General features: G+C 37.1%; 1 protein-coding gene across 12 annotated transcripts in view; it reads right to left on the bottom strand.

Moving 5' to 3' along the window:
* PARD3 (par-3 family cell polarity regulator) overlaps positions 1 to 25304 on the bottom strand; it is a 442545-nt gene that overhangs the window by 181211 nt on the left and 236030 nt on the right. For 8 of the 12 annotated variants that reach the window (XM_088159644.1, XM_088159667.1, XM_088159618.1 and 5 more), the window contains 5 exons: positions 23010 to 23135; positions 21249 to 21628; positions 11035 to 11174; positions 9443 to 9571; positions 5580 to 5618 (listed from right to left, as the gene is read on the bottom strand). In XM_088159644.1, coding sequence (XP_088015770.1) covers positions 5580 to 5618; positions 9443 to 9571; positions 11035 to 11174; positions 21249 to 21628; positions 23010 to 23135 — 814 coding nt within the window. The remainder of the gene's footprint in view (positions 1 to 5579; positions 5619 to 9442; positions 9572 to 11034; positions 11175 to 21248; positions 21629 to 23009; positions 23136 to 25304) is intronic. The other 4 variants (XM_088159672.1, XM_088159666.1, XM_088159633.1 and 1 more) reach the window with 1 other exon arrangement.

The following is a 25304-nucleotide window of genomic DNA, read 5'->3' as shown; positions in this document are numbered from 1 at the left end:
GCTTTTCCAAAGCACAAAAATTCTAGCATGTGATTTTCATTTAGAATGGAAATCAAGGCTCTGCAAAAGCCCAAGTTTAAGTACATCCACATGTTTGTTACTCCTCTCTATAAGAAGACCATTGCTTGTCTATACTTACATTACTCTCCCTAATGCCTCCACTCTGATCTGGGCTGCCATAGAAACTGGTTTAATCAAATGAGATTCTACATTTCAAAAATTGATCAGACCATTAAAATTACATTATGTTTGTTCTTAATCTCAGAAATTCTTACAGGGACTAGTCTGTTGCAGGTACCATAATGACTGTACTTTATTCAGGCCAACATACTCTGTTCAAAACTGCTGCTCCTGTTCAAACTTTGTGTTCCTACTGTATGTCCTGAAACAAAAACATGTGATTGTAATGCTAACCCCGTTTCTTTACACTTTGCTTATCCTAGAGAAGTGAAAGCCAAGGGATTAGGTACACAGCAGGTGTCTGCTTTGCCAAAGAAGCCTATAAAGCTACAGCTCTCTGCACTATCCCTTCTTCAAGAAAAACTTCAATGCTCAACACACTAATGACAGAGCTCCCTAAAAATCCTTATACTTCTCTCACTAGCCTATCGGATTTACAAGACCTGAAAGACTGAAGAAAGAGGTAGTGTCTGGAAAAGACAGACAGGGAAAACAAGTTGAAAGAGAAATAATGTCTTTGTAGAAATCCATGGCAAGAAACACATTCCCCATGAAGTAAAGCCAGTATGGAGCACCTCAGAGAGATCTGTGTCTCCCTCCTACTTCTGCTGCCAACTTTCAGGCAACCAGGGCAAACCACTTCATTTCACTAGTTCCCCTGCATTTAATATCAAGGGAGAATCAACACCAGGAGTCTAAAGGCAATGATTCAGTAAAACAAGGTTTGCACCAAATCAACAAGTTTGTACACAAGGGTGTGGCTTCTGGATGACTCTGCAATGGTGGCACTAACAAAACCCTGTCACAGTGGAGGGACATGTATGTTTGTCTTCCATGAAACTTGGAATTTTTCAGCAAGTCTTCAATGCCAGTGTTGAGAAAGCAGCCACAGCTGCCTTATGGTGCTGCACTTTAAATGTGCCACACCACATCCCAGGTAAATCACCAGCTGCTAACAGCCAAAACTGAGCCTGAGGGTCAGTTCTAAGCACTGCATTATGCAGAAGTTTATGTGGCTTATCACTGAATGTTCCAGGAAATTCAGACTGGTCAAAAAGCATTCATGATCACAGCCACTTAACTGCTGTATTAATTATTCACTAGGAATTAATGTCTTCTCTCCAGTCATAAATGTGCCAGAACATGCTATATAATACTAGAGTATTTCCCATGGTAAAAGACTGAAACAACAACAGTACCTTGCAGAAATCACACATTCACTACCTATTTCTTTCATATGGGCAGTAATCTATTTCTTAAGTCAAAATTTTATTAAAATTACTAGCTGAAACCACTCAAAATTGCACTAAAAAATGCTTTTAAAACATTGTAATCACCCTTGTGCCTCACATCATTAGAAGATTAAAAGGTACAAAAATATATCTGCAGCATTCCTAAGAACCATGGAGGAAATAACAGCATCAGCTTAAGCATCAGTCGAGACATATCCTCTTTCAATAAAATCATTCTGTACCTATTGATATACCACTGCTGGTGGTATAGTCTTAGTCCAAAATCGTGTTCTTCTAGGCATTTGCTAGTATTGCCTCTCATACTCACAATATGAAATCTTATGAACAAAAAGTGTACAAAAGTAACTATTCACAAGTTCTGGCAAAATGCCTTCTGACCAGTATCACCCATTTCCTATAGCCAATGAATTCTTGCATAAAATGTGTAGCTAGCTAATTTACTCAGAATCACACACAGAGGAATATGGCAAGAACAGCAATTAGATCTGAAAAAACGTAGTGACCAAAATGAAATTTAGGTAATAACTGGAGTATCAAATGTTTGAGTTCAGAAGAAAATAAAAAACAATCCCATTTGCAATTTCTATCAGTGCTGCTAATCATTTATATATCGTTCCAACACACCAACCACTCTTGTTATGTCACTGTTACAAATCCTGCACTTGCTTAAATTCATAACATTCTGCTCACTTACAGCGATTTGACAGAAAAACAAATGAGAACAGAAAACTGAAGCTTTTCCATGGTGCTGAGTGCAACAATCATGAAATGAAATCCTGAATTCTAACTCTGAATCTCTTCTTATCAATAGACAACACTCCTTAGGAAATACTTACTCATATGATAATTATTATTTTTCTAGCATTATGCTTACATGAAAGTTAACTTGCTGGCTCTGAATTCAGAAAACAAACAGTGAATGACAATGGTAAAAGCAAAATATTACTGAAATACTATCAGCCTTCAAAGAGTATGAGGAAAAATTAACTGGCAGATGTTTTACATAGCATAATTAACAGTTCATTTCAATGCACTGTAACAGGATTAAGATAATTATGCTTAGGAACAGAAATGTAATAATGATAAATTAATAGTTTTTTCATATTACAGTCAATTTCCTACATTCCAAATAATCACCCTGTTTAGCAATAGGTGCATCTGTTCCATGCTGTCATCAGTTATACAAATGGTACAAACTCATGGCTGGGTGAAACAACCTCTCAACCAAGATACAGGAGATTTCCTTGTTTCATGAGGAAACAGAGCCCTGGCTCTGCTCATAGGCAAAGCAGAAGGTAAAAACACCAGTCCTGTTTTCACCAGGGCACAGTTACTGGATAGAAGTTGAAGCTGCATCAGCAATTTGAATTTCTTATGTAAAACTGGAGAACAGAGCTTAAATTGTGTGAGCCTATCAAATTACAAAATCTTCTCATACGGAAGTTTAAGATTGAGAATCTGTATTCTGTGATGGTGCATAAAAAAACTGAATTGACATGCTTTCTTATATGGGTTGTAGGGATTTCAGGCCACAAATTAGGAAAAAATTACCTTCAAGGTTTTCTTTCATTACCTCAATGGGGACTAACTACTGCATCTAAGTGCCACAATATTTATGAAATTTACCATTTCAAAGTAACAGTTACATGAAGGTAACCCCTGAGTAAAGAATTATAAGTTAGGCTTGATATTTTGCAATTTTATTTTAGGTCTTCTACTTTCACGGGAGGTTTTTTTTTTCTTTTTTTTTTAATTTCAAAGGTGTATTTTCCCTCTCTTTCTCCACAAAGACATAAAAACAACAACAAAAAAAACCACCCCACAACCATTTTGCCTTTAAATGAAAAACAGACTTGCATTCCACCTCTCTCATTTCTATAGCTTCACTGCCTTCATCATGCTCTTCTGTTGGGTTTTTTTTTGTTTTTGTTTTTTTTTTGCTTTGCTTTCTACTATCAAGTCCTTGACACTTGAAGTCTAAACCTCACTACTAACAGCACAAAGATCAGAGCAGGCACCGAAATAGAAATTGTGAGATTAGAAATCTCAAAGACCTGAAAAGTAGACAGAGGAGAAATAAATAGGTATTGAGGCAGAACGAAGGAGAATAAAGGAAAGCAATGAGAAATACTTTCAAAAATAATAAAAAAGAATGTGTGACTGTATTATTAATGTGCAGCTCAGGAAAATTAGTTTTGTAAAACTGAAGTATCACACTTATCCAAAGCTAAGTAGATTGGAACAAGGGAAGTAAGTGCAAAAGCATTGTGCATTACAAATACCCACTAAAACCTTTCACATTTAGTCCCTTTTTTTATTCACATACTGGAGTCAGTAAATATAAAGAGACCTAGAGTTCCTACTATCAATCACTGTTGTTCTGAGCCTTTAAATAAATAACAAAAAATCCCAAGCATAATAAATGAAAAACCCAATACATTAGGCAAATTTTTTGTATTGATCAGATTTCTAGATTCATTCCCTCAGTAACCATATGTTACTCAGTCTTCATATGTTTTCCAACTCAGTCTCATGTTTTCAAGGCTTGCTAGGGCTTTTTAGCTGTTTTTTCAGAATCCCTAGCTACTCATTCACTCCCTATTTCTCCTGCATAACCTCCTGATTTACAAGCATTTCTCATCCCACATCTAAAGAGAACAAATGGGAGATACCCATTTCATTTTGTTCTTTCCTTAGATGAAGTTAGGGTGCTGCTTCCAAGAATGCCAAGGAAGGGTTTTCACCACAGAATTTGCTACAAAACATTAACTTTGCAACAGATGAGCAACTGATTTCTATAAACACCTTGTATGCAATCTGCTTTATCTTAATGAGCTTTGGGGTGGAATTTCAACTCCTAATACCGGGATACTTTTATAAGGCTGCACCCACAAATTTTCCTCAGTGGTATTTGATTACAGATAGAAATACTATCCTGGGCTTTGATCTTTGATCTCCTTATATATCAGCAGTACGTGGTAAGAACCTATCAAGATAAAAACATACATCCTCTAATGAGATGCAGTAAAGAGATACCACAAGGCATATCTCAAACAATGGTACACCCACAGTTTTGCAGAGCCCTTAAGCAGATGACTTTCAGAGAGAAGGACACGAAAAGCCGGAAGGATAGAAGTGAATATTGCTAACATTTAACCCAAATTCCCATTTTTACAGTTACATTCCATTGACCTGAAAAATTACTAGTATCAACCAACACACCCTTGATTACCTCACTGAGTTGGATCTTACATATCTTTACCTAGTCATGGCTTTCTCTTTATTCCAGACACTGACACCATCTTGCCATTGCTGATAAGACATTCTGAATTACCTAGACAAGCTCTTTTTGTTTTTCAGCAGCCTAACTAATTTCAAATCCCAACACAAATCATCTCCATTTCTCCATGATCTAATTTATTATATAATTTTTAAATAGGTACCTAACTGAATGGAGTTTCTTGAAGTATGTTTTTAACTAAGATCCAGTAAATCTTTAAGGTAATATATTACTGTTATATTCTCTGTTGATATTTCATAAAATACACCTTTTATTTTAGAAAAACTTTTTAGATGTATTAGTGTATTGTATATTGGACTGATCATGTTTCACTGACTGAAGTGAGATATATTAACACTACACAACCTCAGTCTAGAGCTTCACTGGAATATCACATGCAGGCCTGTTGCAGCCCTCAAAAAGGTTAAACTTAATACTACTTCCATAGTTTCTTAAAAATAACTAACAATGGTTTGCTACGAGGATACAATTAACATTTAAATCCTAGTTGACTAATTTCTGTGTTTGTATCTCAGATATCTGTCATATAATTATGAATCAAACAATTAGCTTCAATATGTAACCCAAGCTAAAGTCTACTCTTATCATTTAACTTTAGGCCTTTGGCTGTATATAAGAGATGTAATTTCAAATGGCACTTGAACATACGTAGTAAGAGAATTGTGTATAATTTTCAAACAGTACTTGAAATTACATTAAAAAAATGCATTTAAAATGTAAAGCTACAGAGAGCCATCTACAGTATACAAGGTGAAAGAAGGATCTGTAAAACTTTGATGGAGAAGTGCCATATCAATTTTAAAACATTTGGGAGTCTTCCAGTATGGAAAAGACAAAGCTCTTACCGTTTCCTTTGGAATTTGTGACTGGCTTTGTTCTGCATTCTAAAGGAAGTAAAAAAAATAAATAAGAACACAACTACATACGACATATACTATCTAACAGCAAGGGGATAAACAAAGAGCTCTAATTCTGACGTGAAGTGATAGTAAAAAATGAAGGGTGTTCGTCACACCCCGAACTGAAATTTGTCTAAAAAACCAGTACATGAGAAGTGAACAGAAATAATTCCAGGGTCCTTATGGTACTTGCACCTGACTCTGCCTGGCTGCAAGGGAGGTGACTCTCTGGCCAAGGAACAACCACAGCTGCTCACACCATTTTCTGGCTAGTGGAACGTTCACACTCAGGGAAGTTCCCCCATAGCTTTTCCCTTCTACTTTCAAGTTTTCAGAGAATGACCTCAGCAGTCCAGATGAATCCTTCCAAATACTTTAAATGAGTACCTATTTTTTTTTAAAAATCCACTCTCATTTTAGCAAGGGATTCCCCTTTTGAGCATTTCTGGATGAACTAGAACTGCAGCTCTGCTTATTTCAGGAGAGGAGGAAGCATTCCCCAGAGATGGGACCCTCCTGTACATTGCATTCTTCACCTGTGTCTTGGGATACATGAGGCAAACACACATCATTGGAAAATGCATCCACAACCAATTCTGGAAACACACATGAGGAACTATGGCTCTTCCAAGCCCACACCCACCTACATTAAAACCCATTTGAGAACTCAGGAGACATCTTGGTGCTGGCTGCCTGATCACTTTTGGACTAACCAGCCATTTCTTTCTTTCCATTCTGCTGGGCCCTAATGAAATGACAGAGTTTACTGGACATTTTTGCTTTAGGCTGATTTGCAGGAGAATCAAATGATAAACACAAAAATGTAGTGGCAAAGCAGTAACACAAACATCCAGTAAGCTTCAACCTGAACCCAACAACCAGTAAGAAAATAAATGAAGACCACCACAAGAAAAATGTAAAGGTCCCACATGTACCAATGGGCATATTAATTCTTAGGGTACTGGAGACTAATGCTGCCAGCCAGTATCTGCTGGTACTGAGAATATAGCTCAAAAGCTAAATAACCTAAGCCAATCCTTCAGAGGATTCACAGAGTCAGTAGCAGCTCTAAGCAAATGCTTCACAAGCTATGTGAGGTAACCACAGTGCTCCAGGAGCTCTACTTAACCAGAGCAATCCTCGGCCCTTTTGTGAAAAGGGGGCAGGGAGGGAAGGTTTTTCAGAGATAATGAGTCTCTAGCTCACATCAGTGTGGACAAGCCCTAATACATTACCTATTATCAGGTATTAGGTAACTGTAGAAAGAATAAAATGCCCAGTATTAGAATTAGTAATTAGAAAAGCTGACTTCTGCCAACTTGATTTTATTCCCTGCTTCCACACTTTCCTCACTTTTATCGTGCTCTGCTGCACTGGATTATCACACACACATACCTGACGTGATCCACACAAGCTTCAGAGGTCCTGTACCAAACTAAACAGGCTCCCCTTAATAATCCTCTAAATTTTAGCTACAATTACACATTTTCAAAAGCCCCTTACAGATAATAACAGCAATATTAAACTCCTTAACTTTCCTGAAGTTTATTATCTTTATTTTACTCAAAAAGAAATCTAAAGATGTTTAATTTTTTTCAGAAACCATTCAACAAGCCGTAAGCCAAAACATAAAACAAAAAATCTAAACACCTCTTTTATTGGGATTACTATCTATACAAACGCTGGTAAATATAAAATTATTTTAATATTGAGTGTTCTCAGTAAGGAACAGCAAGTCCTGCCCTTAATAAGATGGATAACATCAAATAACATGATTTCCTACATATGGTTTCTGAGACACATCTCAGTTATTATTTTAAAGCACACAAAGGTAGAAAATATGAGAGAAATAGGGGAAAGATGCAAAGACAACATTTTCCTAAGTGGCCAGAGAAGGTTTGCATGTGAAAAAATGAATGGACGTGATTTCAGGTCATTCTCTTCCTTTCTTTTTTTCCTTGGCTTTTTGGTTTGCTTGGGTTTTTTCATTTGTTTTGTTTTTTTCAAAAAGCCAATAAAAGTCAGTGAAAGGAACTGGTGAAAAGACTTGCTTTATTTTTTTTTTAAGGATTATTTCTTACCAGAGAAGAAAGAACAGCCTTTATGATGACTTTTAGTTCAACACCTTCCCCAGCAATTCTGCTCCTGCTCTTTGGCAGCAGTCAGCAGTGAATACCTAAGATTTCTTTATGTCAGAATGCAAACAAACAAATCCTTATGGAACAGAGGATCATCACACACATGTACTGTCAGATCCTCACAACACCATTTGTTCAACTGGAAATGCAGAAAAACACACCAGTCCAGATCTGATCTCATTACACACTGCAAAGCCCACCTGCCACAGACACAGTAAGGTCTGGCTTCCCTAGGCTGGACTTTGCCAAAGTATTTGAGAGAGTAGTGCCTGAGCCACAGCAGGGAGGCTGCTGAGCTTCAACTCCTTCAAAGGGGCTGACTTGCTGTTATTTTAAAAATAGATAATGTATTGCTATTAAATCTCTGCATTATTTACACCAATTTATTTGTTTACAATTATTTAAACCAAATCTCACGTCAAATTAGGCATTAAAACTTGCTCATTTTACCACAGAAATAATATACACAAAATTAAGACATTTTCTTACTTCTAAGTTTATTTAGAAATCTCGAAAAGCATTTTCATTCACCTGTATGAAAGATAGCAGTGCCATGAAAATTATACCACAGGAACTTATAAACAGATTGCTTTCACTGTTACAGTGATAAGGTAGGGTGTAATAGGATTTCAAGTTTTTATTTTTCTTGACTTTATGACAGTTTTCACTTCAGCACTTGAAGGCATGTTCCAAGAATTTTAAGGTAAAAGTTGGTTCATTGCAACTTCCCCTGCCACTCTGACTTCCTAGGTTTAATGGTAGTTTTGAAAAGTAAAAGGCTAATATTTAATATCTTGAAATGGCCAAACAAAAATTAATTTTCTTTGCATTCAGAATAACAAAAATCCAATAGAAAAATGAAGTTATTAATTTATCATACTTATATTTGTCTATCTTCTCACAATAATGCAGCCAAGTAAGTTATTTTAGAACTGTATATAGCTACAATAATACAAATAATAAATAACTTCAGCAGTTTAATTGAGTACAGAACAAAGTAAGACTGCTACCATTCAGAGTCTACCTTTTCATAACAGAAGTTATCTTGAATAATTATCAGAGAAATATCAATATACACTATGCAAGTGGAGCAGGTACAGTATGAAACATCATTTTATTCCTATTTAATGTAAATTCCTTAGAAACATCTTCTGAATTGCCCTGCTAAATTAATAACTGCAGGGTTTCCATTCCACAGAGATTGCATTTATATTCAAAAAAGGCTACAACTTCTTATATTTTCCACTTTTTGATAGAAAGGTATTTACATATCCTATTTTGGCATAATATTAAATGTTTGAGAACATATTAGTGAGCAGTGGGACAAATGGCAGGCTTTCAAACATAGATTTGTTCTTATGAAAGATATAAAAAGATCTACTTGTCTGCATGCATCCAAATAAAGTCTATGCAATAGCTTCTCCTATAATAAATATTTTCACTCAAAATAAAGCTCTCGCTTATACAATATCAACAAATACTTAATTCCAATAGAAGATCCTGAAGAAAATAGAAAACATGCATGTAAAATGTTCTAAATAAAGCAAAATAGCCTTTTTTTTTCTTTTTCTTATATTCAGTGCTGGCCATGCATGTTTACTAACAGGAGACAAGATCAAATCGTTTGCTCATACTCATCTAAATCTCTTAGCTGCTCTCTATTTTACGCACCAGTTCCCTCGGATGGAATGTTTCTTCCTGTCGAAAAATCAAAAGGGCAACGGTTCCTCCCATCTTGGTGCTTCTCAGCAAGGACACAACTTCTTCTTGAGTTTTGCCTGTTAAATCAACTCCATTTACCTGTAACAAAGGAAAATGTTAGACATCAGTAAGACTCCAAAACAGGGAAACCAGCAGACACTTACAGCAAAAAGTCATGTGAATCATATGGGACAGTATTAAAAAATTCACTGGAGCAATCTGCTTATTAGCTCACATTGCAGCTTTCATTTAATAGAATTAAATGGTCATCCTTCTCATACAAATACAAATTACAAGCCAGACATTTATACATCCCTCCTTTTCAGCAGCAACAGTATAGTTCAGCACACTGTAAAGCCAACTAATCCCGTTTACTGGAATATCTTACAAGAATGTCTGCATAAATATTTTTCAGCAAAATCAATATATGATCCCAAACTGGTCCTGTTTCCACATGTCTTGGTGTTATACATTCCTTCCAAATATATTTAACACAACGAATTGTGACCAAAGTAGAAAGTAATTCTTTCCCTGTATAACCTTGGGGTTGCTAGTCTTGCCTCTGTTCAGTGGTCCAATCCCTTGGCCTCCACATGCCACTGATCAGGACAGCAGGTGTGGAATACATGCAGGATTTCTCACTGTATGAGCTAACTTCACAAGGGAGAAGCCAGAGAAAGATCGAATAATCTCAGGCTTGCTTGCTCAGAAACATTTTGGAAATGAAGGCAAATCAACTAGCAGTGTTAAGCAAGGGAGCTCAGAAGTCAGCAAACCATCTTTTTCCTTCCCCTCACAAGAGAGCACAGCTTCTCAGTCCCCTTCTACCAAGTCATTTGGGTTACCTTGAATTACAGTAATTATAGGGGGCTATCCTCCAGCAACATTTCAAGCTGACTTGGCCAATTTTGCAGTAAAGTGAAGTTAGAGCACTGAGAGGCAGTTACAGACTCAGCTGTACCTCCAGTGTCATTTGGCTTAGGAACAGTAATGAAGAGCTGTGGGTGGTAACATATCACTCCAGCTAGATTTGCAGAAAGATCTCTGCAGTGCACCTATCTAAGAGAAATTTAGTTCCCTTGAGGACATCCTTACTTCAGGAGATAAGTGGCCTTGATTCTCTGTAGGACTCCCCTCCTCTTATGTCTCTTTCAGTTAATTCACTAAACCTTTTCAGGGTATTGCCTCCCATCCTTGGCAACATCTTCAATAATTTCTGGCCTGTCACTTCATGCTGATTTAATTCTACTTATTAGGTAACAATCACTTTGCTTCAATATATTTCTAAACAGCAACACAAGACTATGCCACTATATTCATATAAGGACATGTTAACTTATGTTTTTGTAGTATGTCTGGTCCTGGGTCCATAACTGTCTTTAAATAGTTATGTACTGAAAATTCCCAGCAACTTGATCTCTTACCTAAAAAAAATAAAGTCAAAAAAAAGGAAAAAGAGGGAAAAATTCTCCTGTAACATAATATACTATAAGCCTCTGGAAGTGATATAGCATGTGGGCTCATGCCAAAATGCAGACAAGGAACATGTAATATTTCCTCACCTCAATTAATCGGTCTCCAGCTTTTAATCTCCCATCTTGAATAGCTGCACCTCTTGGAAGGATGTTTTTCACATAAATTGGAGCAGAGCCACCAATTGGGACATCTCTTGAAGTAATGCTAAATCCCAAGCCTTCTGTACCTGCATAAAGAATGCACATTACTAGTTAAAATGCACATTTTATATTACATATTATTTTTACCAAGCAGAATGTATGTATACCTCACTGATACAATCCATGAAAATACATATAAGATGCAAGAATTACTTCATGACAAATAAAGAAAACACAAGATCCACAAGAAAGCTGTAGCTGAAGCACTGAGTCTGGGCACAGGTGGCTCAGCAGGCACTCTCTGCAACTTGCTGTTCTGATGACTTCCAAGTCATTGCCATATTTCTGACTTTCTATTTCAGATGAGCTGAGTGACAAGGAATCAGAACAAAGCATATCTGATATCCTATCACTGTCTTCCCCCTTGTCAATCTGGATCTCATCAATGATCCTGTCTTTCTCATTGCAGCTCTTTCAACAGTGACAGTCAGCCAATGCTGCTGGGCACAGGGCTCTGTCAGCTCACTTGTGGACACTGGACACTGGCAGTGTGCCTCACTTGTGGACACTGGCAGGTGACAGTACTGGAGCTCAGTGCTCTCATTTCTCCTGTTCTGGGGACCTCAGGCTGTTTTCAGTCAACAGCTCCTCTGATCCCTGGCTTCACCTCAGCTCTTGCTGGGTATCTGTCATCCAGGCAGGGATGCTTGGCTGCCACTGCTGAGGTCCTGCTGGACATCCAGGGGACTGACTACACTTGGCCAGGACAGACTGAAGCAAAACAGAGGCTCTTAAAATGACCTGGAGAATTCCAGAGCATGAGTCCAGCCAATACAGTAAATGAGACTTGTTTGTATTTCAAGAAATTAAGTATGCCATCAGTTCAGAGATTCACAAGCTGAGGACAAACAGAAGCCTTTCCTACAACACAGAAAGCTGCTTTGTGATCCTCTCTTAGATACAAATCTATCCAATGTTACCAACAACCCCTGAAACTCTGCAAAATCCTGCCACTCCCCCTTTCAACATCACACATCAAGTCTATTCAGGTCACTTAATGCAGCATGAAAATAGCTGGCCATCCAGTGGAGAGCACCCAACACAGTGTCAGCACCTACAGCTTGCATTTGAAACTTCTCAGAGGTTGTCAAGGCAACAAGTTCAAGTCGTCTACAGTTCAAATTGCCTTGCTAGGCATACACAGGCCCAGCCTACATTCAAGCTGACCTATAATGGCAACCTGCAGCTAGGACTCAGCAAAATCAGGTAGGTCCCTGAAAGCTACACAGCACAAACCTTTGTAAAATGTCATGGAGACAGAAACCAAACTTTTATAAACGGTTGTCAGCTACAAGCCATGGGAAGCTTAACTGTGTGAAAGACACACACTGCTGAACCATTTGAGGTGTTAATGTATTTAAGAAGAGAAAAAAACAACAACTGTGCAACAGCAGCCAGAGAGACAAGTGAGTGAGAGAGCTCTGCAGATCCCAAGGTCAATGCAGAAGAAAAGGGCAGAGGTGCTCCAGGGGCTGGAGCAGAGATTTCCCTGCAGCCCACAAAGATGATGGAGAGGCAGCTGTCCCCCTGCAGTCCATGGTGGAGCAGAGATCCACCTGCAGCCTGTGGAGGACTCCACAGCAGAGCAGGGAGATGCCCACAGGGGCTGTTCCCTATGGGAAGCCTGCACTGGAGAAGGCTCCCCATGGAGAGGAGCCCATGCTGGAGCAGGTTTGCTGGTGGGATCCGTGACCCTGTGGGGGCATGATGCTGGAGCAGCCCATTCCTGAAGGACTGACCCCATGGAAAGGACCCACACCAAAACAGTTCTGGGAGCCTGCAGCCTGTGGGTAAAATTCACCTTGGAGATGCCAGTGAAGGACTGGCTCCCATGGGAAGGACTCCACTCTGGAGCAACACAAGGTTGTGAGGAGTCCTCACTCTGAGGAGAAAGGAGTGGCAGAGACAAAGTGTAATGAACTGACTGCAGCTCCCATTCCCCATCCCTGTGCACTGCTGGGAGGAGGAGGTAGAGATTTCATGAGCAAAGATGAGTCCAGGACAACGGGAGGGGTCAGGGGAACACGTTTTAAGATTTGGTTTTATTTCTCATTACCCTACTGTGATTTGATTGGCAATCAATTATATTAATTTCCCCAAGTCCAGCTGGTTTCACCCATGACAGTAATTGGTGACTGATCTCTTCCTGGTCCTATCTCAACCCACAGGTTTTTTGCTGTGTTTCACCTCCCTTGTCCAGCTGAGGAGGGTGAGTGATAGAGCTGCTTGGTGGGCACTTCGTGTCCATCCAGGGTCAACTCACCACAGTGTTACTTAATTTCTATCAATTAATTCATTTCTGTTGCCTATGTTTAATTGCTAAACCTACTTTCCTAAAGAGCAGATTAATATTCATACATTAAAAGAAAGCAGAAGTTAAATATAGTAACCAGTACTCAACATACAGATTTCTGAAATCTGCAGTCGATTAAATTGCATTTTATGCAATTGCATTTGATTAAAATTTAGTACAATATATTTTATTATCAACACAGAAATCATCAGGTGACAGGACTGGGCGTGACACAAGCTTTTAAAATCTTCATCTTGAACACAACTAAGTGCTCCAGTATACACAGTAAGGGCATATAGATCTTAGTGTTCAGGAAATATGGATCAGTTTCTCTAGGCTAATTATTTTGAGGCCCTTCTTTCTGCAGCATTCAAGACAGTTGACATTTGAATTTGAAATTCTTCATTTACTTTCAGGCAAATATAAAATTTATCTGTGCTGTTACATAGACATAAAAAAATCCTAGATCTCATAACATCCATATTTTACTTAGGAGACCTCCTAATTTTAATGATGCTTCAAACATTCATAGAGCTCTTTAATTCCCTGCAATATGTGAAGATGATCTGAATAAGGTTTTTTAAAGTCACATCTCAGCTTTTTATGGAATTTATCTTTTTCTTATTAATAAGGATCAGCGTTGAATACTTCTCTTTGAGCACAGGTTTTGTCTGCTAAAATTTCTAAAGTAATATCAGAACACGAGTGCACTCCCAGGACAATATTTCATTATTAATAAGCTTAATCCCCATTGCCTGATTACAGCATCATTACAGATGTCTGGTTCACACACACAGCACTTCAAACCCCCATGGAAAAAACAGAAGTTGAAATGTTCACATTACAAATGCACACAGGATATAAATTTGGACTGTGGCATTTTCTGCTGTCAAATCTCCAGAAAGTCTTTACCAAAGCCTGCAGAACGTCACAAATCCACACTGAGCTCAGATATTAGCAGAAGAAAATTCTAATTACTTGTTTCTGTAGAAAGAAGGGGCCTCAACTGGGCTGTGTTTTACTGTGCTGCTCTGTGCAGCTTTGCATGAGGCAGCTTTTGGGTGTAATTTTCCTTTTACCATTTCCCTGCTTCAGTTGGCTGTTCATGCCCCATAGCTGCTCTTGGCTGGATGATACAGCTTCATAAACTACCACACTTATTTTATATAAATTAGATATTCACAACACTGGGAAATAAATGGATACATCCAACCGAGGACAAAAATAAATATTACTTCTGTGACTGAATTGATTTTAATTTTTTTCTTTTTGATACACATAACTGATTTAGTTCTCTCCACTCCATTCATTTACATTCTCCTGTTGATAGAAATACATACAAAATCTTAATATCTTCCTGCTGCTAAAATGTTTTCAGTTCTTAGGGTATAAAACTGCATTATAATAATGAGTGAACTGTGCAAACATATTGTAGGCTCCTCTGATTTATGCTAGTAATATAGGAGAGACTGGACACACATATAGGCAGAACCACAATTAATAGAAAACAGAAGAAATTTCCATATTTTAGAAAACACAGGAGTCATCCTACACAAAGGTAGGAGCTTTACTTTGCAATGTTTAGATTTTTCAAGCTATGTTCACCTTAATCTTTTCTAGATTTTAAAAAGGGTAAATTTTTGAAAAGGTTGAAAACATTTTCTTCCTTCTATAGCTGTCATCTCTAACAATGATCAAATTACACCAAGTGATAATAACATTTAAAAATTACCCATTAATTTGTGTAATTAAAATTCTTAGGCTTCTTTGATAAATCAACAGCTCTCTGGACAAGTTAGAGTTCTCCTTTTTTCTTGAATGTGATGCTGAACATGCTTTCTAAAGTCTCATTACCCTCAACAGCTCAGCCAGCTCTGAGCTGAAGAAAAAGTAGTTTTAAATACAAATATAAAATAAAAAGGGCAGTTGCAATGGTAAAAAATCTGTTTTGTACAAATAGAAAAGTGGCAGATTTGATGTGCCAATTGCTGTTTTGGAAGAAAAAGGTTCTGGCAGCTTTAAGGTAAGGGGGAGAGGAAATCCATTCCTATAATTTAATTAAACATATTTTTAAAACGAGCATCATAATTTCATTTGGAAACAGTCTGATCATAAACTGACAGAATGTTTAAAATTTTATTAAATTTTACTACAGATGACTAGACTCTTATCTCCCAGAGAAGTGTTTAATTTCTCACTAGTGCCGGGATTACCTTCTTGAAGGGAAGGATGTGTCTGGCATAACATTTCTGTCTAAAGGTATCCTTTACAGATAGTTGTGCATCCTTCATTCAGCACCAACTGCAGGTCTCAATTCTCAGCAGCAAAATGTGCTCCCAGGTAGAAATACAGACAGGATAGGATACAAAAAGCCAGGATCACCTCTGCAGTGTTTTCATCCCTCTCAAAAGGACACTGGTTCAGAGACCAATAAAGAACAATTAAAGGACCTACACTGTCAACATCTTATGATACTTCTCTTACAGCTGTCTTGCCTTTTAGCATTGTAAGCAGTGCTAAACGTAAATCATGCTATGCCTTCAAGTCTAATTTAAGAAAATGCATATGAGTTCTCAGGGAGTTCAATACAGATATTTTTAAATTAAAAAAAACAATTACAAACAAACAAGAAATGCAGAAAATTACACTTCTAAAACAATAGAAAACTTCTAAAAACTGACAACTGGGCACCACATTTTTTTAGTACTTATACAAGAAAGGCAGAGAAGATTTCAGAGCAACCTTAACAAGGAAAACTCATATTCAGATAGAATAAAGGATTGTTAGGGGAAAGTGTAGATTCTTCATGCAAGACAAAGAACACACTCTCATTTTCCTGAAACAATAAGCAAGGTTGGTTGCAGATAGTGTGACACAATATCACAAAAACTAAAAAATAAAGCATCATCACTTAATGAAAGTAGTAGATTATACTGGAATGGAAAATAAGGAGAGAAATAATATTATAATAAAACTAAGCAGAAGGGCCAAATGTTCTCTAACGATAGTCAGAGCTGACACTGTCCTTCCAAGCACTTCAACCTCCTGGTTTTTTCACAGGAGACTCTTTCTGGAGATCCAGATAGAAATGGATGACTGTTGAACTAATTATCCTAGTGTTCCACATTGGAAACTAATGGGTTTTTTTAAGAACTGAACCTCATGTAAGATTTGAACAGCAAACAGGATCTTATTGTAAGGGGCATCATTAAACTAAACAAGACCATTTTACTGCTCCCTGTATTTTCAGAATTTGTGCACATGTAGTCAGGATTACTGTACATGCAAATGACAGCTTAGAAGGCTGACTGCTCAGCTGTCTATAAAATTTCTGCAGCCATATGCACAATCATGACTAATTGCATGCCCATTTTTATGTAGTTGAGTGATTTGGAACAAGTGAGGTTTTTTCCTCCAAGTAAAGCTCAGACCACTCAAGAAGATCTTTGATCAACCTAATAGAAGTGTTCTTTTCCCCTTATGCTACAGCCTACTAATGGTGATCAAAAGTGGTTTAAAAAAAATGGAAATATGAAATTTGATGCAGTTTATGCTTCTTCAGTGACTAATAATGCTCAAAATTATTTGCTTCACTTTTGAATCTCATTTCTCAAGGTCACTGAAGTAATTTAGGCATCTACATGCTTCATTTCAAAAGTGACAAACACTCTTTCTGCATCTGAGCAGGAATTTTAAGATAACATATCACTTCAAAAGAAATCTTAAACAAAAATTTAAAATGTCAGTTCAAAGTCTGGCTCAAGAAACCGCGTGGGGAAAGCAGGAGAGTATAATGAAAAATGCATATAAATCTGTACACTTCAGATACACGATGCCAGATATGTTACAGACAAGTTCAGGGTCCTGTCTTGTACACACTCCTATACAAACCCAAGCAAACAAGTAATTGTCCACAGACGAGCTCCACTCCAGAGCAAATACGATGCCATTTCATATCAGCACACTCCCAAGCTATCCATGGCAAATTTGTGTCTCCAACGACTTCTTGCAGAAAGGAACTTGGGTGCAGCAGGGCTGAGTGTCACTGTGCCACAGCACTGAATGCCCAGTCCCTTGGTGGGACTTGCAGGGTTTCAGCTCTGTATGCAGGATGTAGCCTTATATTAACTTCAGCGAGGCCAGCAAGCCAAACAGGACACAAGAAACTCTGAAGAGCAAAGTCTCGTAATCCTGCTCACATCTACAATTTAACCATTTTTCTCTTCTACACTGTGCAGAGGTGCCTCCCTTGTTTCAGGACTTATCTTCTAGAACAGAGCTACTATGTCCTGTTGGTGATGGACTTGGTAACCACTACAGCTTTCCTGACAGTTCTGTCACTCCTTTCTTTCTCTTTCTTCTTGTTTTGCAAGAGAGGCCAAAAAGGAAGAGATAATCACAACTCCCATGGTCGGTGGCTAAGTCACCCTTTGGAAATGGGGAGATGTGCACTGAAATCCTGATGCACTGGATAACTTCATACAAAAAAATTAGCAAATACTTGGTGGAACTAGGACTAACTTAAGAAACATGAGCTCAGTGCTGACATTTTACTTCCAGAATTTTATATGTAATTTAGCTATACGAATATGCAATTATAGATAGAAATCATATGATGCAATGAGCATTATACTGAAGGGCAATCGAATAAGATTAAGTAATTTCCAGACTGGGTACTTCAGGCTTGTCTCAGTACAGCAGAATCAAAAGCAGGAGATATGAAATCTGAGTAGCACAACGTCCAATGGAAAAGCAGTCTTTTGAAAGCTTTAGTGAGTATCAGGCTAAATGCTGTGAGTTACTAAGTGCTCAAAGACTGAGCCTTAGAGTCATTTGCTGTATAATTGGTTATTTATTATTTATAAGTGTTGGACGAAATTCCTCTCAGTAGCATTGGTTCAAACGCTTGCAGCCAAAGAAGGAACACTCTGGGAGTGTCCTGGTGCATATGAGGTCAAAGTTTGTCCTAACACTCTGGGTGTTGTATCAGTGGTTTTATTTTCTTTATTCATTAGCTGCAAAGAACTATTTTTATTTATTTATACTTACTGTGTATCGGTTTACACCAAAATGTATATAAACATAGGCTCGCTGTCATGTCTTGCATTATCTTAATTTGTGTGAGCTATTAAGCTAGACTGCTATACAGCCTTAGTGGCATTAGAATATCAGCAGTAACCCCTACATCTATATGCTAAAAGTTCAGGCCTTGACCTTTAAGGCAAGATAAACAGATATCCATTTTCATTTAGAAAAGCCAACAAACATTCCGCATTGACTGAAACATATGACTGACCTTCTCTTCTGACTTTATTAAACAGCTAAATCCTATGAAAGTTCAGGTTATTTTAAAATGCCAAATCAGCAATAAATATTAAGAAATCATAATTACAGAAGCACATACTGTAGGGTTATTCTAGATTGTCATCTTATATCATAAAGCTTATGCAATATATAAAAATAAAGCTGTAATAAAGACGATCTGTCTGTATTGCAAAAGATTCAATTCTCATATACTATATCCATTATCAGAATGTACAGGTTAAATGAAAACTGCATTTCAGGACAACACCTTGCATGCCCTTAATGCACCTCACAATGAGTTTTTAAAATAATGATGCTAACTGGTGAAACTGCTGCCTGCCAACTACAAATAAGAACATTTGATAAATATCTATAAAGCCTGTATTATTACGAAATCCATCCTTAGAAATAATCATCAAAGTCAATCAACATCCCTATTGAACTCATATTTACCACAAAATACTTGGAGCATCCTTAAGTATATTGCTGCCTTTGTTGTTCCATATGCATGTTCCCAGAGTGATCAAATGTAAGTCAAAATAGGAGGGCATGCTTCTTTCTACAGTGGGTATTAACAAATGAAAGACAGCAATGATAAAAAGGCCTCTTTCCTTATGCATGTTTCTCTTTATTTTTACCGTGCACAAAATGCTGTTTCTACCTGTATCTATAACCTGAGCTAGCTGCCATTCCACCATAAGTAGTATTCTCAAGCCAACTGTTAGAAACAGATATCCTCTTTAAACATCTGAAATATATTCTAAATATATTTCAAGGTTCTTACTATTGTAGGAGCCATCAAACTCCTCTGGTATGAACTAGATGTTAAAATATCTTAGAGAGATCACTTTTCATCAACAGGTAGAATGCATCTTCTTTAGTCCACACCCACCTAAGATATTAGTGCCAGCAAGGATAAATTACATTATAGCCTTGGGAGGAGTATTTCTGAAACAGTATCCAGTGCAAGATTACCAAACATAACATCATATCACAGTCAAAAATCCCTAACACACCAAATTATATGCTTGCATCTTATGAGGAGCTATAACACCATGTTTGTTTCACACAAAAATATTGTGGTCCCAAATTATATATTTGTTGGTGCTTTTTAAATTATATTAAATGTTTGTTTCTACTTCTGGCTGAGAATTCTTTTATGTACTGTCCACGTAATATTTCTAAAGACTTCCACAGACACAAAAAACCCAGGTAGAAATCACTGTAGTGACTGAGAGCATATTTATAAGCACACGGATTCCTTACTCAACCAATAACAGCAAGTTTTTCCAAGAAGGCTGATCTGAGCTGATGGCCTAGAGAAATTCTTGAAGGAGCATCAACAACAGAAGCAAACTGTCAACTCAACCTTATGTCATCCAAGTTTGTAGAGCTTAAAATTCAGCAACCAGAAAGAAGCAATCTGGTGGTTCATGTGAAGTTCATAGAAAGTAAAGCATAATGGTAATGTGACAAGTAGCCTGGTACCTGTGAAACTGTAAAATCTCTATCATTCAATGCACTGTCTTCAATGTCTTTCAATAAAAAGATCAATTAATTAATATTATTAACATTAAGCACATAGGGTATCTTAAGGGAAATGCACTCCAAGTTCATGGAGAACACTGTCATATGGGTAAACTTTCTGCTGTGTAATGTACATACCATTCTTGTTGCTAGAGACCAAATGATAGCTAATCTTAAACATGCTCATTTGACTATCATAAAGCTTACTGCATGTATAATCCTTTAAAAAAATAATTTCCCAAGAGCTAAGAATACTGGCATCTAAATGTCATTTTGTTATACTTCAAACTATCTTAAAAGCATCTACACATTAACTACAAAAAAAATACCAAATTTTCTCACATCATAAAAATTTTACGGACGTACATCTACATGTGTACATATAACACAGATGTTGAGACAAGCACACACTACTTTAAATAGTCTGTCTCACCCCCATTCAAATTATATTAGCATAAGGGCCAAGACAGGAAGTATCTCATTACATCTCAACCAAAGGTTTTAACATCTCAGTGGAAAAAAATGAAAGCTTTAGCTGGAAATTAGAATGTCTAATTTACCAACTGGATCCAAAACACTCTTAAAATCTAATGGCAAAACTCAATTTGAAAAGTCCTAACTGTAAAGTACAGAACATGAGCCAGTTTACCTTAGTTGTTTATATTAAATAGTTCACCACTCCCTGGGTCTTGGCCAACAGAATTTGAGGCATTTACTGCACTACTTTATTAGCTGAGAAACAGAAAAAAATGTGAAAGAACTCCTCAAAATGGCCTTTTGCAAGCATGCTGCACATGCTGAATGTAGGGTGGGTCTCCTGTGCCTGCTCTCATGGACAACTCAGTCCCTTGGCTTCAAGAATCAACCCATTGCAGCCCCTGCTCCTGCCAGCCTTGCTGCCCAGGACAGTGGCACTGGGCACACACATACCTACACGCACACCTCCTGCTCTATGAGGAGCACACTGGTGCCTTACCTTTTCTCAGCTGTATACTGAGCCGCTTCCCTATCTTTTTGGTGTTATAGCCACTGTTTGCTGTGGAGGTGAGAACTTTCTGAGGTGATGGTACCAGGCCAGAGGGTGGTTTCCCTGATGAATTCACACTGTGAGGTAGCTGCGAGTAGGAGTCAGTCTGATCAGGGTGGTTACCCGCTCTAGACATTCTTTGTAACGTGTGAAGTCCAGAATTGTTAATACTTTTGCCATCAGCATACTGGGAATCGGGGCTGAAGCGGCTGGAGTAGAACATGTTCTCACTCTGGGACAACTGCTCGTACTGCTCTTTATTCGCCGCAGGGACCACGTGGAACCAAATGAACGGCGTACGCATGGCTTGGCGGAACATATGCTGTGCTCTAGGTTTTCAAATGAACAGAAAATTAGCAAATTAGGACTGGCAGACTACGAGACATTATAAGCATAATTACTAATGTTAATTAAGCAACACGAGCTGACAGACACATTGCACTCAAGCATAAACCATAAAACTTGAATCTGTTTACTAGCCTATTTGGTCTGCTTTTCGCTAAGGTTTACTGCTTTAGGGCAACACTATGGTTAAATATGCTTAACGACTAATGTAGCAAATACTGGATTCCGAAAAGCAAAAATTTTAACCACAGTCTTGAAATGCAGACAGTTCTATAGCAGGACTGCAGTGTCCTTTTGTTTTGAACCTTGATAATTGCAATAATTGCGATAGCTGTTACCACAATGACAACAGAATTATCAGAATGAAAATTAGTAATTATAAAAAGGCTATGTATTCCACAATTTTCTGGTTATATGCAGTCTTGCAACAAGTCTAGCTTACACTTCAATTCTTTTTCAGCCAGTAGTCTATCAGAATGCAACATTAAGAAATAGGGAAAAAATGCTCAATCCTGTACAGACAGACACTGGGCTCAAGGTCACAATCCACAGTATACAAAGTCAACAAAGTCTCTTCACAGACTTTACAAACTGTGATTCAGAACCTTAGAACAAGCAGAGACAAGCTGCTTCCAACCATATGGTACAGGGTTATGTTTCAATTCAGGTTAGAAGCAAAGAAATTAAAAGTGCATTTCAAATATATATTAAATATAAGATAATCAGAACAAATGATTTTTGGCCCCCAGAGTGTTATGGAGTTCTGAAAAATATTGTCATCCATGAAATCACTCATTACCTGCATACCTCTTTTCTATTTTCTTCTTTCATTTACCTGAATGTGAACTACAATCTAATTTCCCTCTTAAAAGTCTTTCTGATTCATTTCAAGATTCTACCAAGTCCAGACAACCATGAAGCAAATATTTATACATTTAAATATCTTTAAACTTCTCCAGGAAGTTTCTGCATATACAGCACCTTTAGTTCTCACACAATCAAAAAACCCACATATTTTTAAAATATTAAAAATAAAGCCTTCAAGTTGTCCATTTATATTGAACATGGTGCGTTGCAAGCATAAGAGTAAAAGTCATATGGGAATTTCAAGAAAAACAGATTACCAATATAAGAAGAAAAAAAATTATCATGTATAAAAACATTCAAATGAGAATTGCATATACTCTAACAACAATAATTATCTTGATTTTTTTTTAGTCTGGCTATATAAAAGTAACTAATGTCCCTAAGTGCACCTTTTCTTTATTAGAAAGGCAAGCATAGAGATGTTTTTCTTACCTTCCTCAAATTATTCCAAGGTGCAGTGTTAAATAATGCAATGTAACATGTGGTAAGAGCACTTACTGTTCAAATCTCCTGTTCCGCAGGTCTCCGTCATTAATTCTGACAATACAATCATTCTCACGGAAAAGGTTTTCTTGTTCAGCTTTCCCACCCTTCTCCAGTCTCTTCACCAGCAGCCCCAGGGTTCTGGAACATTAAGATTACAAATTATTACTATCTGACTAATTTGCAACATAGAAAATCCTATTGATTTAATATTTTATCATGATCACTACAGAAACAATATTTTAAACCATCTTTACCTTGAAGTAGGATAGCACAATTTCAAATAACTTCAAGAATTACCTGATTTATTATCTCTTTTCCATAAAACAAAAAGTCTAGGTGAATCAAACATGTCAAAAGTAAAAATGAACAGGCTGTGGGATGACAGCACGTCCATTCTTGAAAAAGGCCAATATTTCTGTGCAGTAAAAACTCCAAGAACCATCACATATTGAGAAAAGACAGCTTTTCTGCTAGTTAACTGAAGCTGAATAGGTTCAACCTAAAATCTGAATTTCTGAATTGGCAGAGAATGCCACAGCCTTTACTACTCCTATGCAAGTGAAACATGGGGTCATCTCATAATAAGCAGCCTGTAATGAGGGGATGGATAGAGAATTCAGTAATTTCATGTGAACTAAATGCTTTTATTTTTAAATCTGAACATTTTTTAATAAAACAAAAAAGAGGAAATTAAAAATTTAAATGCTATTTTTAAATTCAGAATCTTATCTTAAATTAATTAACTGAAGACAATTTCCATTTGATAGCCTCTGTGCAATGGGTAATTCCCCACTGTTTCGTGCTTACCCACAGTATCATCTTAAGGACATCTTTAGAGAGAAAAGGTGAACAAATATGCAACATGAAATTATGAAAAAGGATCCTGAAGAATGGACTTCTGAGGTACTGGTAGGACATTATGAAAAGTCAGTGATGTTCCTATACCTGAACTCTCTACCTGAAGGAGAACTCAATCTTCAGGACTATTGTTGCATCAGCACTGCATTTGATTTTTTTTTTTTTTTAAAGATCAGCTTTACAGTGAAATCCCACAGGATTTATCAGTGGGTCAAACTCAGAACATCCAAGTCAACAGCATTACTTTTTTCAGAATTCATTTCAAGGCACGGCGTGAAAAATACTTGTTTCCAAATCAGTAGGAATTGCAAGACCACGCATGTCTTTGAAGCAAAAACCTTTCAGTGATCACAGCACTTCCATTCACACATAACACCTCAGAGCAAATGAGCAGCCAATGGTGCTTAGAAGGATTCCTCATGTGCTCAAAAGTTACCTATGCACTTCATCAAATCATCAAATGGGTCAGAAAAACACAATTAACTTATTTCTTCCACTTTAAAATTCTTCATTTACCAATTCATTGCCAGCATAAGCTGGCAATACTTTTTTTTTACAGAACAGTCATACATTTTCTCCTACAAGGCAGATAAAGGAGTAGAAGAAATTATCCTGGTAGTATTTCCATTTTGGAACCACCTAGAGACATTAAGATATGATGTTGAAAGGATCTAAACATGTAAACAGATTGTGAGGAGAAAAACAACATAAAGCATTCTGACAACACAAATCATCAAATTAAGTTTGAGTCAGACATTTGCATGACAAAAAACTCTATAAGTCCTCAACAGTGGCACACTAAACCTAGTGACCGTGTTGTGCTCCATTTATTGTACTATAATTTTCTGATCATTATTAGGTTATGTAGTCACAGTAAGTAAAACAAAACAAACTTTAAAATATTGATTCAATCCCTTTTTTCCTTCTGTTCACTAAAATAAATGTTGAAGGCAGTCTCAGATTTTTAAAACTGATAAATAATTATAAAGAAATTATAGATGGTTTGATAGTTGAAGAACCAAACTAACAGTTATATTAATAGTAAAAATAAAAATACGTGTATGGCTTCACTACATTATTTTTATCAGAGTTATAGTTTTGACAAAGAAAACTGATGTGTTAGAAAACAAGTTTGCGACTTCTTCACTTGTGAGTTGATTAACTTATTTTGGGGAGATTGTCTTTGACCCACAAAGTGAAGCTACTGAAGAGCACAACTCTAAATAGGGAAGAGATAGGCAAAGCAAATATAAACTAGGGAATGCTACATTTAAGTGAAAACCAACAAAATACTTGAGCAGGAAAGGAAGGAATTGTGTCTACTCTTCCTTTTCTTTCATTTGATGCCCAACTCCTCTGCAGTGTCCAAAGACCATTCAGAATTTGGATGTGCATACAATGCCTGCACAAGAGCATACCGAGTAACAACAATGGGTGTTTGGTTTAAAT

Source organism: Sturnus vulgaris, chromosome 1 (genome assembly GCF_052056855.1).
Source record: "Sturnus vulgaris isolate bStuVul1 chromosome 1, bStuVul1.hap1, whole genome shotgun sequence".
NCBI lineage: Eukaryota > Metazoa > Chordata > Aves > Passeriformes > Sturnidae > Sturnus > Sturnus vulgaris.
This window is presented reverse-complemented; position numbering and strand designations above follow the sequence as displayed.